Raw genomic sequence first — 15,291 nt, 5'->3', positions numbered from 1 at the left:
CTGCCACGGCACCTCATCAGAGGCCAGTGCCCATCCTATCCCTGTGCTTCAGGCTTCTCCCTCAATGGCTCCTTTCTTCCCTCTTCCACAACAGGGAGGCAGATCCTTATTTGCACACTGCCAAGTTGGACAACTCAGGGTGTGTGTGTGTGTGTGTGAGGGGAATGCCAGATTTTAAAGGAGACCTGCAAACAGAAGTGAAGACAATACCCTCCTTGTTTGCAAGCCTGAGGCAAATCTGAGAATGACAGATTTCTTATTTACTTATTGTATATATTTTTGTATGTGCCAGCGTAGGTTTTATGTGGGGCTAAGTGTGTGCACACACACATAGAGGCCAGAGGTCAAAATTGGGTGTCTCCTTCAATTGCTTCTCTACCTTGATTTTTTTCCAGTATCTCCTACTAGCATGGAATTTACCTAATAGGCTAAATTGGCTGGCCAGAAAACCCAAGGGTTTTCTGTACCTGCCTCCTCAGCATCTGGATTACAGATGCTCAGCTGTATCTGGCTTTTTATGTGGATGCTCAGGATCCAAAGTCACAAGGCAAGCACTTTACCAACTGAGCCTCCTCCACAGTTTCCAGCTCTTAAAAAGAAGGACAAGAGTATGGTCTAGGCCAACTCTTCAATGCCTTGTGGCCTTTAGAGCAAGCTTGTGAAGACAAAATGATACAGAGATATGCTTGTGTTGACCAAAGGGCAAAGGACCTAGGATACAAGATACTCCAGAATACAGTTCTGAGACTCCACCTACCCTCTGTATATAGGTCATTAGCATGGTGAAAAATCTCAGGCAGAAAAGATACAAAACATTTGGGTATAGCAGGGAAGAAACTAAGGTGCTGTGGGTTAACCCCTCTGTATGTTGTATGTTTTAATCCCATTGTTTAATAAAGAAACTTCTTTGGCCTATTACATGGCTGAATAATGCTAGGTGGTAAAGCCAAACAGTTTGTAATTAACATACGTTTCTGTGTGATTATTTGGAAACACGTGATCGGGAAATGAAAGTGCTGCCTCCGTTTACCCTCAGGGACACAAGGGGCTCGTATGATCTCTTGATGTAATTAGCATCCAGGCCACCCTAGTTACTGTTAACTGCCTCATACCGTCGAGATGGAAGAATGCCAACATGTCCTGAAAATCAGAAAGGAATCTGGACAATTTTGCATGGGGATCCCAGGGCATAGAAATTAGTCGCTGGTTACAGTTTCCTGTAAGGGTGACAGAAAAACAGACAGTCCAGTAACGGGAACCTTAGAAGCTTTAGCCTTTAGGGCTCCAGTTCAGGGTTCAATTGAAGACGCCATCAATAGCTAAAGGGGAGCTAGAGATCTGAGGGTTAAAATCTGAGGGGTAAGAAGTCTACTCAAGACAGGAATCGTCTGTCCATGTCTCTTTATTCTTCTCTCAATCCTTATTCTTCCTTGTCCTACCCCTTACAAATGTTTCCAGTCATACGTATCCTTAAAACCAGCAATTTCCCAGCCCTAGCAGGTTCCAGGGTCAGAATTCTTTTGCCCCATAGAAAATCAGATAAGGGTTTTCACACACACACACACGCACACACACACACACACACACACACACACACACACACACACACAGATCCATGGGAGCGGCTAGTACACATCTGGTGAAATACTTCATGGAGAAAGTTAGTTAAGAAAGGAATTAAATCATCAGGGAATTAAGGTTAGTGTGCTACGTTATATTTTTAGGTGGCTAAAAAGGTTTATTTTCAGTAAAATATGAATAGGGCACAGACTGTATTTTCAATCAACATGCCGCTTCTTTTCTCCCAGTACGCGTAGAGGCTACCAGGTAACTAGGCAACCTATGTAAACAGTCAGGGAGAAGCTGATGGCTCTTGATCAGATAGTACATACACCAGACACTGTAGGTGTCTAGGTCTGGAGTTAGACTTACTGCTCTAAGCAAAGAAGAGACCCAGGCCTCTAAATTAACAGTTCTGGGCTATGCTGTTATCAGCCGTTCTGATTGTGTGTGTTGTGTGGTCAAACCAGAGCAGCTGCTTGGGCAGGTGGTAACTCTATGTCCTTGGAGATATGTGAATATCTTAAGGGATGCTGTTTGCCAGGACCCTAAACTCTGACCAAATGCCTGCTGATAAGGATAGTTGCAGGAAGGCAGATCTCCACACTTACCTAGGTGAGAGGAACGAAGGCCTGGTGGTGGGAAACTGTTTTCACTAAACAGTTCTGAACTGTGGGAATTAATAGGTAACCGAAAGGGAGTTCAGCTACAGAAAAAGGACAATCACTTATTCACTAAACAATGAAGCCAAAAAGCCTTGCCTTTTGGTTTAGGGATTTACCAGATCCCTTGGTTCTGCTAAGGCACTCATGAAAAGATGGCCGAGCAATCACTGTATAATGTCACAGCTTGTAGCAGTTCGGGTTATTGGGGATGGGTTCGATGGGTAGAAATCAAGTCAGCCAAGTGCAGGGACAAGAATGTCTTTCAGAGTAGTGACTGTCAAGACCGCATACACAGTCACACAGCTCTGAGGGTCAGCATTAGAGGTTTCCAAGGGAGAATGAGGCAGGACTCAGGCAAAGGCCATGGTTAACAGTGAAGATCCCGGCTAGGGCAGTAGCTCCAGCAGTAGAGTGCCTACCTAACCTCAGCAAGGCCATGTTTAATCACCGGTGCCACAAAAAGAAGGGGTGTAGGGAGATATCTCAGCAGTTAAGAGCACCAGTTGCTTTGATAGAGAACCCACGTTTGTTCTCCAGTACCCAAGTGGTGGCTTACAACCATCCTTAACCCCAGGGTATCTGATACCCTCTCCTAACCTCTGTGGGCACCAGGCAGGCCTGTGGTGGGGCACAAACACAAATGCAGGCAACACACTCAAAAACCAAATCTTTAAAAAATATCTATGAGAAGAAAAAGAGTCAAAACCATAATATTTTGAATTTACATTGTATCCTTGATTTTGGATGTTAGTGTTTGGATTAGATACTTCGTTGGGCTGGGCCTCAGTGTTCATAAACTTTAATGAGGCCAACAGTGATTGCACAATGCAATGTGGTGAGGATTATCTGGGTTGCTGGGGTGTTGTCTTAGCATAAACTCAGTGTTAGAACGAGTTAGTGCTTGCCATATCTGTCACACACAGCCCAACTCCATCATACAACTCCACAGGCTTCTTCACAGATCACCCAAGGACTCACGTCTGTAAACTATCTAATCCCAATTCCTGAAGGATACGGTCGCTTGAGAGACTAGGACGATGAACAAGTGCTGGAATATGGGCTTCTTTAACCCTCTTTGGACTCGGGGGGGTATGAGGACGTCTACACTTCATGCCTCATACCTCTGAATTCATGCCTGCAAAACACCAAGGAGCAGAGTAATCCACTCTCTGAATCACACCCAGAGAATTATTGTTGGGCGCCAATGTTCTATCAGAATTATAGCACTAACAAGGGCCACAGGGGTGTAAAAAGAGCCACATTATCCAGGAAATCGGCAACATCCAAAAAGTAATGAAACCAGCTAACCATTCTCCCTTCATCTCTCTCCAGTCTTCCTTCTTATCTCCTCCAACACTGGTCTAGAACCCATTGGGCAATGCAGGTTAACTTCACATGAGGCCTCGCGCTCTGAGGACTGGGACAACAGGCATACTCCACGACACACAATCTACCAGCTAATTTTTCTGTCTACTCACTATGTTTGGGCACCTTGCTGGGCTCTTGCCATGCATTATCAACTTAATCCTTCCAAGCCCTTCACGATGGTGATGCTATCCTGATATCCCCACTTCTTAGATAAGGAGCTAAGGGATGTAGATGTTAAATAACTTGTCCAAAGTCAACCTAGTGGGTGGTGAAATCCAGAACCTTTCTGTCAACCAGCATTCATTTTGGCCACATAGTAACATCATGAGTAACATATTCCAAATTCCTATTTTAATATTCTAATCATTCACTCTAATGAAAGAATACTAAGAATGTGGGGGTTTGTGTGTTTGTTTATCTGTATTTTTCTATCATATTAATTTGAATGCCTATAAATTCAAAACTACTGAGCCTTGCAACTGTTCTCATCACAGTAGACTGGCATGGGAATCAGTAACCAGAGATGGAGAATGAGCCAGGGCAGACTTGGACTCTGTACCCATAAACCATCTCCCTGTGCCTCATACACCACCTAAATTGCCAGGAACATTTCTGAGCCAAAAATTGGACCAATAAAAGAATTCAAGGATGACTCCCCATCCATGCTCAATCCACATCTCTGTATAGGTGGGCACTAGAATAGGGGAGAAGGTGGGCACTAGAATAGGGGAGAAAGTGGGTACTAAAATGAGAGAAGGATGTACCAGGCTTTTTCCTGGAATGTTCTCTCAAAAAATGATGTGAAATTAAAGGTTCGTGAGCACAGCATGGCTGGAGTGAAGGAGGAGTGGTTTGCTCTGTGGGAGGAAGGAGTGAGAGCAAACAGGAGGTCTAGGGCCACCTGCAGGAGGACTGGAAGGCCTCTGAGGAGGGAGTGGAAGGGAGGAGAGCCAGCTGTGGCAGGAAGGGAAGGCGGGAACTGAGAGAGCCAGAGGTTCAGTTCAGTTCAGGCAGAGAGAGGACAGTCCCCCTGTATTTCCCAGGCTGCTCCATGGAGGCAGGCAAGAAGGTTAAATGTCTTATGTGGACCCCACTTCCTGAGCCTCTCCTGAAGCTGCTGCATTGAACACAAAAGGGTGAGACCCAGAGACATCGTGGCAGCTAACAGGAAACTGATTTCAGTAGCTGAGAGGCCAAATGTGACTGAAGCCTGGGCAGGGTGCTCCACGCCACTGTCTGCATTTTCCAGGTAAGCAGGTGTTGATGGGAAAGCCAGGAGTAACAAGTGAGGGTCTAGTGAGAGGTGTCTGGAGTTAATGCCAGCTGCCGGGAGTGCAGGGCGAGGGACAGGGGCATAAGCAGGAGCAGGAGCAGGAGGAGGAGGAGGAGCAAGCCCCAGGCTAGGCTGCTGAAGCATGTCTGTGTATGGAGTCGGTCCACAGCTGGCTGATGGGCGTGGACGAAGCTCAGCAAAGGTCTGTACTCTCATGGCCTCAGAAGCAGGGGATCTGGAGAGCAGAAGTCTCAGCCACACCACCTTCTCAGTGTTCCTCTTCCTGATCAGGTATATTTGTGCAAATTTTGCCACACAACCATACCCCAAGCCCCTGATCTCCTCCTAGTCTTCGCTCTGGGAAAGAGCAAACCTCTTCAATTGTTATAAAGGGAAGAAGGGAGGGCCACTCTAGTTAGCCACAATGGATGTGGCTTGCCAGCCAAGCGGCTCTCTGTGAGAGAAAGCAATCTGTCCTGCAGCTCCTGAGGAAGGGGAAGCTAGCAGAAAACTGCCTGACACTCTGAGCAGGCTTACCTGTGGCCCAGAGGGAGGGAACAAGACACAGGCTGTGGAGAACAGGGTGCATATGGGTAAGGAATGTGTAAGGAGAATGGGCCATAGAGCAGATCAAGAGAAATGTGCACAGCATGTTGTCACACACACACACACACACACACACACACACACACACACAGAGAGAGAGAGAGAGAGAGAGAGAGAGAGAGAGAGAGGATGTAACAGAGGTATCTGTTACAAACAAACCCAGCATCCCTGTATCCCCCCAACTGAGAGACTCCAGACCTGACCCAGCATGCTAATCACCTGGAGTTTGCTAGCCGTGTGTCTCTTCACAGGTACAAGTGCACACAGTTGCTCTCCAAGATCCCCAATGCTGAAGACATTTCAGACTTGGTTTCTTGTCAAAACATACACCAGTCCACACTCTGACATGTTACAGGGCCAGTGCATCCAGAGGACAATCAGGAGACAAGAGGACATGAAATCCTGGACACACGCAGGTCTACAATATGCCTTCCTTTAATTCACAGCTTTTGTGTGCAAAAACAAAAGTGAGGCTCCCTCCCCCTCTCCGCCACCACCTCTCTCCATTTCATACACACAGTCCCTCTGGGCAGTCAGCAGGTAGAAGTGTGCAGAGTCCAGTTTAATAAGAGAGGTACAGGACACAACCAAGTTCAAAAACAGCTCCTGCCATCCCTGCTGAGGAAGGGGGTGAGGGCGGTGCAAGCAGCGAGTGAGTTTGGTAACAGTGAGCATTCAGTGACTAACATTCCTGGCCTTCCTGGCAGAAGTCTACACAGCAGGCTTCCTGACTCAGTCAGCCCTGGCCTCTTTCTCCTGCAGAGGGCAATCTGGGTCAATGAGCACAGGGAGGAATCCAGTGCTGAGCCAGCACAGCCAAGGTTCCCTGGCCCAGCAAACACAAGGGGCTTTGATGGCTGCAGGGAGTAGCAGCTCTTCCCCCCAGGATGCTGTGGCTACTCTTGGCAGGGCTGACTCCAGAACAGGCCTTACTCTGGAGGCCTCAGCTAAGGGGTAGTAGTACTTGGGTTCAACATACAGTCACGGAATTTGAGAGAAAATCTTTGAACTGTTGTCTGTGAGCTATGCAGCCTTGGGCAGGCAGAAAACCTCATTATGGTTCAGGGCCCTGTCTATAAGATGGGAGGAAAGACATGGTTCTATCAGTCTCTATCTGGAAAGTCTCTGGAAGGAATAAGTAAAAGCACGCCTGGGAAGCAGTCAATGTAGCCCTCCTCACCCCCCCCCCCGCCCCCAAATGGGAAAGTTAGTGTTTATTGTGTCTGGCATCCTTAAGATGTTCCCTCAAAACTAAAGCAAGCTCGCTCCACTGGCCAGTGACTAGTTCCCATTCTCACGCCAAGGCCCTCAGGAGCTCCCCCTTCTGGAGTCGCTCACCCACGCACTCGTTTCTTGTTAACCGGCATGCAGCAGGCTTTGTCTGTGTCTCCAAGCTAAAGCAAGATGAAATTGAAACCAAGACTCAGGTGGCTTCTACCTCTCGTGCCTACTGTTCAAACCTTAAGTCCACGCTTGTCAAATTGGGGAACACGTACCCTTGAGGGCATGTAGGCTGTGCTTGGCACGAGGTGCCATGGGGTTCATATGGCACACTTAGGGGAAGATTAAACATCGGAGCTAAGTCGGGCAGTGGTGGCACACACCTTTAAACCCAGCACTCGGAAGGCAGAGGCACGCGGATCTCTGTGAGTTCAAGGCCAGCCTGGCTTAAGAGCAAGTGACAGGACAGTTAGGATGATTATGCAGAGAAACCCTGTCTCAAAAACAAAACAACAACAACAAAAACAAAAAATGCCAAAACCATTGGAGCTAAAAGTGAACATAAAATATAAATTCCCATGGTTTTAAGTGGAGCCATTTAAATTCTAGGTGGGTATCCCTTTCTCCCTGGCTACCTCGGCTCACACTCCATGTCAATTAGGGCCTTTTCATCCATTGTGAAGTCCTTGTGAAAGCAGACAGGTGGCTTGTGGAACCTTTCTGGTGTCTTACATTCTTGCCTCCATTTTTCTGGAGATTATTTTTTGCTTTCAGAAGAGGTGACCTATACATCTCAATGACTGGGAAGCAGCCCCAGATGCCCATTATAGGATATAACACACTTGCCTTCTGGCAGGATCAACAGGGGCTAACGTGGTCTTCCTACTGGGGGACACCATAAGAGAGAGGTGCCTTCAAGTCTGTTTCTTCCTGTTTCGTCTAGCTCCTCTAGCCCAGAGAACATCTGTTTTGCTAGCATTTGAGGTGTGGGCACCTAGCAAATCCCTCTTCCTCCAGCTGTTTCTGGGCTTCTAGCAAGCAGGATTTCCAAAGGGAAGATGGGTGATTTACGCAGCTTCAGCAGAACCCATAGCCTCCTTCATCCCATGATGCTGAACAAAATACCTGGATGGCCATCAGGAGGAAAAAGGGCCATGGTGGGGCCCTCATATCCTCTGGCTATGAAGATTAAACACACTGTTGTCTCCTCACCCTCTGCCCCTTCTGCAGGAACCCTGTGCCAAGCAGAAACTCTTTCTAGGAGGAGCAGACAATTGAAGAGCCTGGCACACCGTGGCATGAATGGACTCCCAGGATAGGTGGAACAAGGTGTCCCTTGGCAGTATGATTCATGAAACCAGGATGCTGAGCATGAACTTGGAGAGTGAAGACAAGGATGGTGGGGAAGACGTCTCTCTAGCCACTCAGAGCAACAGTAACTTGCTGTGTGACGCTCAGTCCAGCGAAGGGAAGTGGTCTGCGTCCTTCAGCACTGGCTATGTGGAGCAGAAACCGGAGGAGATGCCTGGGAGGACCACCGACTGGGGAAAAAAGGAACTGAAGATCACCCAGATTCAAAACTCCCCTCAATTAGACCCTTTCAGAGACTTCTCACAGAGACAGCCTCATAGGGACTCCATGGGCAATGACAGAGGCAAGAAGGCAAACAAGGACACAGCCTTGGAAGTCGCGACCAGTTTCTTAGATAGTGAGGGGTCTTTTTGGTCACGGAACAGTGCAGATGCATCCCCCTCAGATAAGAACTCTCTAGAGCAGTTTCCAAGGTCTGAGACCACCCCAGTTCAGACTTCAGTCTCTCGTGCTAGCCCAGCAACAACGTTGGGCAATGTGCAGGACAGTGGAAAAGCACAGGGCCAGGTGGACCCAGGAGGCAGAGGGCTGGAAGAGAGTCCCGACAGGTGTGTGCAGGACGGGCGGGCCCTCCAGGAGTCCAGCAAACTTCAGGTCCCTGAAGAGCACCATGGTGCCAAACCCTATGTGTGCCAACTCTGCGGGAAGGCCTACTCTCACCGCAGCACGCTCCAGCAGCACCGGCGCCTGCACACAGGCGAGCGGCCATACAGATGCCCCTTCTGCGACAAGGCGTATACCTGGTCCTCCGATCACCGCAAGCACATCCGCACCCACACTGGAGAGAAACCCTATGGGTGTCCGGACTGCGGGAGGGCCTTCGTGCGCTCCTCCGATCTGCGCAAACACCAGCGCAACATGCACAGCAACGACAAGCCCTTCCCGTGCGCCCAGTGTGGCTTGACCTTCAACAGGCCACTGTCACTTCTGCGCCACCAGCGCACGCACCTGGGCGCCAAGCCTTTCCGCTGCTCCTCCTGCGGCCGGGAGTTCTCCGTGGCCAGCCGCATGGTGGAGCATCAGCGCGTGCACTCTGGCGAGCGGCCCTTCCCCTGCTCCACCTGCGGCAAATGCTTCACCAAATCGTCCAACCTGCAGGAGCACCAGACGCTGCACACTGGCCAGAGGCCCTTCAAGTGCGCCGATTGCGGTGTGGCCTTTGCGCAGCCCTCGCGCCTGCTGCGCCACCAGCGCATCCACACCGGCGAGAGGCCTTTTCATTGCGCCGAGTGCGGTCAAACCTTCGCCCGCTCCTCCACCCTAAAGCGGCACCAACAGATCCACTCCGGGGACAAGGACTTCCTCTGTGCCGAGTGCGGCAGGGCCTTTCGTATTGCATCCGAGTTGGCGCAGCACATCCGGATGCACAATGGGGAAAGGCCCTACAAGTGTGAGGGCTGCGGCCAGGCCTTTACCCGCTCTAATCACCTCCAAAGACATCAAGCCAAGCATGAGACTTGCAAGAAGGAGCCTGCCCCTTCCTCTTCCAATGAGTGAAAGCACCATTAGCTTGCTGCTAAGAGAAGCTAAGACATCCTCGACCTCACGTGACAGCATGGAACCCAGCCCGGTGGGGCCCACCCACATCCTATTCTACCCTCCAAGTCAGCCAGGCTCACTGGTCACTCCCCTCACTTCCTGGTTGCTGGCCGTGGGGTGGTCTATGTATTTTATGTATTTGATGTGTTGTGAGACAAGATAATCCCAAAGACAGCATCCAGGTGTGCAGGTTCACACTGGCCTCCCCACTGCGCAGAGGCCGGGAGCAATTGGTAAAGAAAAGGTGAGGATAAAAATGTAGGGACTGGCCAATAGTTGGATTTCTTAGGTCAGGGGACTTCAGCAAATGTGAAGGTATAGAAATCTGTGCTGGATTCTGTGTGGGATTCTATGGGTACATGGATGAAAAAAGTCTATTTTGTTCTTTCCTCAAAGCCATATCAAATTGAGAAGATCATCTTTAGAGAAAGATTCTTTTTGATTTTTATATAAAGGAATCCTCAGAAATGATCCCTGTGATGGACTCTTCCACAGAAGAAAGCCCACCTGGGGCTAACTCAAACCAAGCCAGACAGCCTAGTGTGTCACTTGACTGCTAAGATGACTTTAACTTTGAGGGAATGTCTCTGTGGGTTGGCTTTGAAATACAGAAGGCAAGGAGGATGGGGGGGGGGGAGAGAAGCACGGTTGTGCTGTGTTTGGGAAACAGTGATTTCAGAAGTTCAGAACAGTTTCGACACCCAGGAAAGAGGCCTGTTCCTCATACGGGAGGATGTGGTGCTGGACCTCACCTGGGCCCCACCCATAAAGTTCAGAGGTGTCTCCTCTCCGCCATTGCTTTTGCCTGTTCACAGGATTTAAACTTAAGCCACAAGCGTCATTTGTAGAGAAACATTGAGTTCCTCCTGGTAAGCCCCAGTACGGCTCATTTAGATCTGCCTGGATCATTAGCTGTGATCTGAAGAAAATCAAATAGAGTACCCATTGCCTAGGTGCCAATGCGCTTATTTGTGTTTGTGTCAAAGTCATTAAAATCGACTGTGAATGTCTTTATGCCTCATCACTATCCTCTATTGAACCTGTTCAAAATCTGCCTACTTACAGTCATTCTTCAAGGCACTGACGCGGGCAGTGACTCTGGCAAAATCAGGATTTTGTGGCGTTTTGGGCACTCTGGGGAATCTGTGGCTTCCCAAAACGTTTGATGCTGACAGACAAATGACACTTGTAATCCTTCCAAAGTATGACAGACAGGAATTTATCTTTCCAAACTTTTTTATTTCTATGTGGGGTGTGTGTGTTTACTGGTCTAAATATCCCAGCTATATTAACTATCATTAATGATTCAGCATGAGCCTTTCAGGGGAAGCAAGAAAAGACTGGTTGGGACAATCATTCTTAAACATGTGGCTTATGGAACAGCCTATGTGTATGTGCATGCAGAAGCTGGAGCAGGACACAGGGTGTCTTCCTCTGTCACTACCCACCTTAGCTTTTGAGACAGGGTCTGCCACTGAATCTAGAGTTCACTATCTCAGCTAGGCTGGCTGTCCAACAAGCCCCCAGGATCTGCCTGTCACCATCTTACCTAAATTGGGGTTTGCTGGTGTGTGTTGCCACACCTGGCTTTTAAGTGGGTGCTGGGAATCTAAACTCAGGCCCTCACTTTACCCACTGATCTCTCTCTCCTGTCCCCTAGATATAAAATTCTCTCAGATTCCACCTGATTTGAACCCAGTGTGTGATGGCTAAATAGCATTCTCATAACACATGAGGCCAATGAGAAGTAGTAAGGACAGCTGTGCCTTGCTTGACGTAAGCAGCCGTTATAAGCTATAAGCCTGAGGGTCTGTGTGCTAACTCCATTAGATAATCCATGTATCTGGATGACTGGTTTTAGTCCATTCTTGTCATTCCCTAGTCAAGCACCTTGAAGTTTAACTTCTGTGGCTGAGTGGTGGGGTAGGAATGATGACAACAGATTGTGAATAAAAGGTGGAATCATCTTAGCAGCCAACAAGATCTGTGGCTGATGCCAGAGCATCAAACAGGCAGAGAAATCAGAAGAACCAACCCTTGACTACAGACAGAATAAAGACCAGTATGTAATCGGTGAAATATTTGAAGACTGACTATTCCTCTGTATTTTTTGAAGATGGTTGTTAGTGTAATGTTTAGTAGTTAAAATTTTGGTTTTACTCTATAGTTTCATCAGGAGATTTTTTTCCCCAAGGATAATTCTTACAACAACTTCATAAAAGTCAGATTGATTATTAACCACTACTCAATTTGTTGAATCCTAGTTGAGTATCAAGACAGGATTGCAGTGCAGTATTAGGTTTGTGTACCTTTAAAGAAACCAGAAAAAAAGGGATTAGCATGAGCTAGGTATCTTTAGTATTCTATATTTCTTAAATATAAGGAGGTGGAATGAACAGATTAAAGAAAATTCATGAATTGTTCTCACCTGCTGCATAACAAGTTACATTTTAAGAAATTTGTCTCGACCAATCTTCTCTTATATCCACTGAAAGGGCTTGTGTTAAATAGGTAACGAATGTAGCCCAGGATATCCAGGCCAGCTAAGCATGTATGAGTGGATTGTAATAACAATACAGGGACCAACCATGAGAGAAGTGGGAGAAACCAACCAGTTAGGAGAGAAGTTGGCACAAATTCTGCTGAGTCAAACCTGACCTGCCAAGTAGGCTAAACTGAAATATCTTTGGAGAATAATCAACACTTGAAGACAGGTTATACTAGCTCACATTATTGCCCCAAATACATTGGGCTATTTTTATCTGGCTTTCTAGAAACATTTTCTACATCACAGCTTACAATCTCATCTCCTTATTTTAAAACTCAAACTCAGGGCTTGGGCGTCTTTGCTATACTACTTAAAGTTTCTTTCTGGAATGTCGTTATTTCCACCGATTAGCTTGCCAATGCTGATTTGGATATACCTAGTAAAGATGTTCACTTATGTGTTTCTACTCAAAAGTTTACCTGATAGTGTGTCTCTGTGAGGTTTTCTTCTATTGTTGTGAAACACCATGACCACAACAACTCTTGTAAGGAAAATATTTAATAATGGTTGCTCGCTTACGGTTTCAGAGGTTCAGTCCAATATTATCATGGTGGGGAACATGCCAGCAGGCAGGCAGATGTGGTACTGGAGAAATAGCAGAGAGACCTACATCTTGTAGGCAACAGGAAGTCAACTGAAAGTCACATTGAGAGAAGCTTGAACAAAAGAAACCTCAAAGCCCATCCCTCTAGTGACATACTTCCTCCAATAAGGCCACACCTCCTAATAGTGCCACTCTCTTTGGGGGCCTTTTTCTTTCAAACCACCACACATAATCACCAGAATCAACAGTAGCCATGACCTACAGACTAGGCAAGGCTTTACAGATCACCCATTATCCACAAAAATAGTGTTTCCTATGGAGGAGCTACTGGCAGTTGTGGTAGTGTGCACTAGGAGGATGTGCAGATAGGCAGAGGCACAGAAAGCATGAGTTTGAGGTAGCTTGGGCTGTACCTTGGGGTGGTGATGTAGAGAGACAACTCAGTGGTTAAGAGTGTTTCCTGTTCTTCCGGAGGCCTGGAATTTAGTTCACAGTCCTAATCAAAGAGCTCAGATTCTTCTGCAGATCCAGAAGATCTGATGCCTTCTCCCAGCTTCCATGACCATGTACTAGCATGGTATACATTCACACAGACAAACAGAGACAAATAAAAGGATAGAAATAAATCTTTTTTAATCAAAAGAAGATGACTATTAGCCCTATTTTTTAAAGATAAGGAATGAAGAAGTTAAATTGCTCAAGAATAGTGACTAGAACATGGCCGGCATAGCTATCTCTACTTCTGTTTGGTGTGGAAGAATATTCCACAATGGTTGTCATGCATGTGTAAGAGTTAGGCAGTCACAATTGCAAAACAGAGTAGAAGTTGGAACAGTGTACAGGAAATCATGGTTTCATTCAGGGAAGACCAAGAATGATTTGAGAATGAGTGTGGGACAGCTTGGATTGGCAGATGTTTCTCACTCGTTCTGGGGTAAAGCTACCAAGAAGCCGGCCAGAAGGAATGCAATGGAGCCAAAGGAGGGGTGGTTCCTTGAAAGCCCACTGGTATTTTCCTGGCTAAAGAAACATTTCATGCCTGTGTAATACACACACACACACACACACACACACACACACACACACACACCAGGAATGAGTAGCTCTTGGTTTTTACACACACTTTATAATCTCAGTACATGCACATTGTAAAACTATACCACCTTGCTCCTTGCCATGACCATAACAGATAACTCAGGGACTCCAAACAGCCTTTTAAAAACTCTTGCTTGACATAGTTGGTGTTGAGGATCAGTTTAATTGCCAGAATACTTGAGCAGATACTGTTACTAAACTAGGTACTAGGAGTGAACTATAAACTCAATGACCCATGAACACACTGTCAATGATGGATGACCAGAAAAGGGGTTCCTTTTTAACAAGGATGCCTGGTTTTTGTTTGTTTATGTGTTTGAGACAAGGTTTCTCTGTATCTTTGGGGCCTGTCCTGGAACTAGCTCTTGTAAACCAGACTGGCCTCGAACTCACAGAAATCAGCCTGTCTCTGACTCCTGAATGCTAGCATTAAAGGCCTGCGCCACCACTGCCTAGCAAGGATACCTGTTTTTACTATTGATTGCTCTCTGTTTTTTTCTGCATGAAGCCACTCTGGTTCAGTTTTCCCACCTCGCCTGGGTTGTATTTTGTAGTTCTTGTCCCTCTTTGGTTTTCTTTAACTAGCTCCCCTCCATCCTCGTTTGTGTCAGTTTAGAGTTCCATTGTTCTATGAGTGTCAGGAACTCAGCTGATTTGTTCACTGACTAGGTGGAGGTCCACTCACCACTTCCTGCCTCCCTCACTCCAGATCTCCCAAACACATCTCTCCCTCCCCAATTCTGAAGCTGCCTCCCTCTCCTCCTTCTTCCTTATAACCAACTGAGTACCATGAATACTGTCCTCACACACACACATGGGTGTGGAGCTATCCCCTGGGACATGGGCCACTCCATCTGTAGTCACACTCCTGAAGAAAAATGACCCTCCCTCCCATAGGACCCATGAACTGTCGGTAGCTTCTCAGCTAGAGGAAGGAATTCATGAGCCCCTCTGCCCTCCACCTTTGAAAATATCATTTGTGGTATCTGGGTATAACTTAATGATAGTATGGCAGGTTAGTGTATGTGAGACTATAGGCTCAATGGCCAGTAGCACAACAGACAGACAGAAAGACAGACAGATACACACACAGCTTTTATAATAAAAATTTAAGTAATTATTTCCCCGAGTTTTATGAACCACTTTAGAAAATTAATTGAAATCAAGGAGGGAACCTTACCTTATAGCTAGTTTCTCTAAAACACACGCACAAAAAAAGTCCCAAGCTTGTGATTGGCACTTGAAGTGAGGAGGACATAGTCTTAGAGAATGAGCTCTGGAGGCTGGGATCTAATTCTATCTACATGTACTATTGGAATTACAGTGAATTAGAACACACAGCTGATATATCCTATGCAATTGCTTGTTGGTATACCTTTGGAGAGTACAGAGGACATCGATGTCAATTGCTATCCAAGGTATTTAGAGACTTATCTACAAAGATGTCTAAGAAAATTGATAAGCCAGGGGAGTTAAACACAAGATTAATCTATTAAAAATC

General features: G+C 46.8%; 1 protein-coding gene across 1 annotated transcript; it reads left to right on the top strand.

Annotated features, from left to right (window-relative positions):
* The first annotated feature begins 5,008 nt into the window (after positions 1-5,008).
* Positions 5,009-9,561, top strand: Znf648 (zinc finger protein 648). The gene is given in 2 exon segments (XM_041662454.1): positions 5,009-5,157; positions 7,974-9,561. Coding segments are annotated over 2 exon segments (1,737 nt in total).
* The last annotated feature ends 5,730 nt before the right edge of the window (positions 9,562-15,291 follow it).

The sequence above is a fragment of the Microtus oregoni genome, unplaced genomic scaffold (genome assembly GCF_018167655.1).
Source record: "Microtus oregoni isolate MIOR12 unplaced genomic scaffold, Mior012 000013F_ref0000133, whole genome shotgun sequence".
In the NCBI taxonomy this organism is placed as follows: domain Eukaryota; kingdom Metazoa; phylum Chordata; class Mammalia; order Rodentia; family Cricetidae; genus Microtus; species Microtus oregoni.
The sequence above is the reverse complement of the archived record's forward strand: the minus strand, read 5'-3'. Positions and strand labels throughout refer to the sequence as shown.